We start from the raw sequence: 3,986 nt of genomic DNA on the forward strand, positions 1-3,986 counted from the left end.
GGCCAGGCGCTAGGGCCGCCAAAGGCAGGCCCAGCCAAAAAGCAAGCGGTGGCCGCAAGCTCTACTGTCTACCCCTGTTAAGCCGGAGAAGTCTCGAGCCGTGCGGTCTCTCGCTGCCGGAGCAGGCCAGGTCTCGGAGTCGGTCACCCCGTCCTAGAGGACAGAGGCGTTGTCACCTGCCGTTGCTCACCTTCCGGGCCTCGAACAAACCCAGCTTCGGCAACTGGACCGCTCTGTCCTTAAGTCCCGGCTGCACGCTCGGCTCTCCAAAGTGGACAAGGCACAAACTCCTAGAGACGTGCTGGTGGATTCTTTCCATCACCCCTCAGGGAGGCAGCCTAAAGCAGCGCAAGGAACTGGGGCCGCCGCCGAGCCACAGGCTCCGACGCTGCAAGCACGCCAACCGGCCGGCTAACCCAGCAGCACCGCGCCCTGAGCCGCGACGATCTTCCCCGGCTATTAGGTTACAGCTCTAGGGGAGGAGACGGAGCGAATCAGAAGCCAAGTAAAGCAGTTTTTGACTGAAATTAGAGTGTATTTATTTGCAGCAATCCTTTAACAATGATCAAATTTTGACAACAAGCAACAGCAATTACTGCTAAGTGTTGTCTCTAGATAGAGTGGCAGATAGCAGGAAACTGTATTATCTAGAAAACAAACTGAAAGGCCCTGAATGTCTGTAATCAAATCGCCATCTCCCCAAAGTCTGATTGACAGGGCAGATTACCCCCAAGATAATGAATTTATTACATTTCCTGGGTTATTTACAAAGGGGGAGGGCCAATCCGGATTACCCCCTAGGTTTAACTGTAAATTAACAAGAAAAATTGGTTTGAAAAGAAACCATCTAGTAAAATGTTCTGCTCTTCTCTCCTTTTTGTTATTGCTTTAAACTTTTTCAAGAACGACTGTTCTACAAACATACCTTCTAAAATAGTTTTTCAAAGATTAAATATCCCTTTCCAACCCATAGTATATTAACAAAAACACCTTCTATGTAATACATGAAGGATTGTAAATGCGGATGATTTATATACATGCATTTAAAAACTGGTTTAATTTTCCTTTTAGAAAGGACTGAAATTAATAGTTAAAATTTGTTCTGCATTTGGCTTACAGGGATGTATAAAAGACATCTTAATTTTGTATGTGAGACAGAGGCCAAATCTTCTCCTATGTCTCTCTGGAGACATATTTTCATCTCTGAGCACACAGGTATCACTGTGGTAAGACTGCTGCCAATTCATAGGCTTAAGGTTTCCAAAACATGTTCTATCATTACTGAGAAAACTATTTGTTTATATGCCCACTCAGACCTATTTAGGATAATATCTTGTCACTAGCCACAAAGCAAGCTGATTATATATAGTACATTTTGCAGAAGATGCTGCAGAAAAATAATCTAAGCAAAAATAGACGGTTATGTGACATCTGACAGGGAAGAGTCAGAGGATTTCTCCATAATCCAGAAGAGATTTAGGTGGAGAATGGACAATTACTAGTGTTTTATCTCTGAAATCTTTTTTCTTATAATAATTAAAGCTGTATTAAAGTATCCAGACATATAGGTCTCATTCAAATTGAATGGTAATTTATTAATAAACAAACAATGAGTATGTTCAACAAAAAGAAAAGTTGATAGAATAAGATTAATACAGTTTCCCTTTTATAATGAAAAAAAGCACAATTAAAAGTTTCAGGCAATTTAACGTCAGGTTTTGGAAACACTTTCTGGCGTTTGGTCCACGACATCCAACTACAAATTAAAAATAAATTACTATGTTGCAATTTACATTTTAAAACAAGTCCATGAATATAAAGAAAGCGATTTTCATATACGGGGTTTTCCCCCTCCTTTAAACATTGGATAAAATATCTTACAGATGGAAGGCCACAGAAGAAGGGCAGGGGATGGGACAGGGCAGAGGAGGAAAGCGTGATCTCTGAAAAGCAAGAAGACACTTACGTGTTATCTGGAGTAACACTGTCCTTTAACAGATCATGCTTTTGCGGGTTTCTGTACACAATAGTTTACTGTTTTGTTTATTTAGATAAGGCAAAGTGGAGGTGGCTCTGAATTAATCTTTTAAGAAAATAGAGTTTTCTTTGTGCTGGTGAGTTGAATTTTTGGAGGGATTCTGTTGGCTGGTGTGGAGAACATTTTTTAATTAGAAGTTTTTGGTTTCGATTTTGCATAGATGGGTTCTTTGGGCTGCTCCGGCTCTGGGATTCAATTCAGTTCGGTTATGAGGGTACTGTGGATTGTCAAAATTTGCTGCAATCGTAGACGAAAGCCCCAGACGTGCGGTACAGAGACTGGCTGGAAGGAAAGGCCATCTGACAGCTACTATTGCCGTTCACCGGAGAGTTGTTCAAGCCAATCCTCTGCGATTCAAACATCTCCCGCACCGAGTGGAAGTTCTGCTGCTGCCCAGGGTAGCCCGCGGCAGCTGCTGCCGCTGCCGCGCTCGCCAAATGGCCCAGGTCCCCTGCCGCCTGGTTCAGGTACCACGAAGCGAGGCGGCCTTGGTGGGCCGTAGGGTGGTGGCTGGCCTCCTGGCCTCCACCGTGACTCAAGGACGAAGAGCTACTGCTGGTGACCGGGGGCAGCGAGTAGTCCGGCAGGGAGTCGTCCACAGCCGAAGCGCCCGCACCCCCCGGTGCACCCTGCAGGTGGCCGCTCCGCTCGCCAGCTGCGTACAGGCTCATGGCCTGCATGTTGCAGTGGTAAGTTCCGGCGGCCCCCGTACCCCCAGCGCTGCCGCCGCCACCGCCTCCGCTGCTGCTGCTCCCGCCTGAGCTGCCGGCGCTAGAGCTCTGGCTGCAGGGCGAGCTGTAGAGGGAGCTCTGGCCCGGTGAGTAAGCGCTGAGCGCAAGCGGGGGCGCCAGGCCCGGCCGTGAAGACGCGACGGCGGCCGCCGAAGCCAGCAGGCCAGAGCTGAGCTCCGCGGCCGCACCTTGAGGCGACCCTCGCAGCGATGTCATGATGTTGTCCACGCTGAAGCCTTGGCTGTGATGGGGCGGCGGCGCGGGCGGCGCGGGAGGAGGGGGTTGCGCGAGCTCAGCGCCGTCCAGGGTCAATGGGCGCGCCGCCGGCAGGCCGCCGCGGGGGCTGCTCCCGCTCGACAGGCTGCTGCTGCTGCTGTCTGGGCTCTCAATCTTCGGCACAGCGGCGGCGGCGGTGGCCGGGGACAGGGGCTGGGGCGGCGAGGAGCACGTACCGTTTTCGGTTTTAATGTCTTGGAGGCGCACCGGCTGCGGCTGAGCTCCGGGCGGCCCAGCCGCCGGCCCCGTGGCTCCGGGCGCGCCGCTGTCGGCCTGCTCTGGCGGCACCGGAGGCGCAGGCGGCTCCTTGAGGTGCAGTCGGTCTTTCTCCTCCTTGTCTTTCACGGCATCCTTCTTCTTGAAGCGCCTCCGGCGCCGCAGGAAGCTGCCGTTCTCGAACATGTTGTACGAGTCCGGGTCCAGCGTCCAGTAGCTGCCTTTGCCCGGCTTCTTGTCATCGCGGGGCACCTTGACAAAGCACTCGTTGAGCGACAGGTTGTGACGGATGCTGTTCTGCCAGCCCTGCTTGTTGTCCCGGTAGAAGGGGAAGCGGTCCATGATGAACTGGTAGATGCCATTGAGGGTAATCTTCTTGTCGGGCGCGTTCTGGATGGCCATAGTGATGAGCGCGATGTAACTGTAAGGCGGCTTCACCATGTCCTTGGGCTGCGGCTGCGGCGTGTAGGGCCCGTAGGCGCGGGCCATGCCGCCCGGATACTGCTCGGCGTGCGCCGCGGGGTGCGAGTACATGCTCATGGGAGCCGGCATGGCGGTGTAACCGCCCCCAGCCGCCGCCGCCGCCGCGCGGTAGTAACTCTGCTCGCCGCCGAGGTAGGACACCACTCCCAGGGAGTTGGGGCTGGACACGGAGTAGCGCGCCTGCATGGCCGCCGCCGCGAGCCCCACTCGCCGCCGCCCGCCGCCCGCCGCCCCCCACCCTC

General features: G+C 52.9%; 1 protein-coding gene across 1 annotated transcript; it reads right to left on the reverse strand.

Moving 5' to 3' along the window:
• Positions 1 to 2,265: 2,265 nt before the first annotated feature.
• Positions 2,266 to 3,930, reverse strand: FOXC1 (forkhead box C1). Its single transcript, XM_007935375.1, has one exon. The coding sequence runs from the start codon at positions 3,928 to 3,930 to the stop codon at positions 2,266 to 2,268; it is 1,665 nt and encodes a 554-aa protein (XP_007933566.1).
• Positions 3,931 to 3,986: the final 56 nt, after the last annotated feature.

Source organism: Orycteropus afer, unplaced genomic scaffold (genome assembly GCF_000298275.1).
Source record: "Orycteropus afer afer isolate SDZICR_OR568_19922 unplaced genomic scaffold, OryAfe1.0 scaffold00027, whole genome shotgun sequence".
NCBI lineage: Eukaryota > Metazoa > Chordata > Mammalia > Tubulidentata > Orycteropodidae > Orycteropus > Orycteropus afer.

Bases quoted from the DNA above. Each gene is read 5' to 3' on its own strand.
- FOXC1 (XM_007935375.1), bottom strand. From the start codon at position 3,930: ATGCAGGCGCGCTACTCCGTGTCCAGCCCCAACTCCCTGGGAGTGGTG.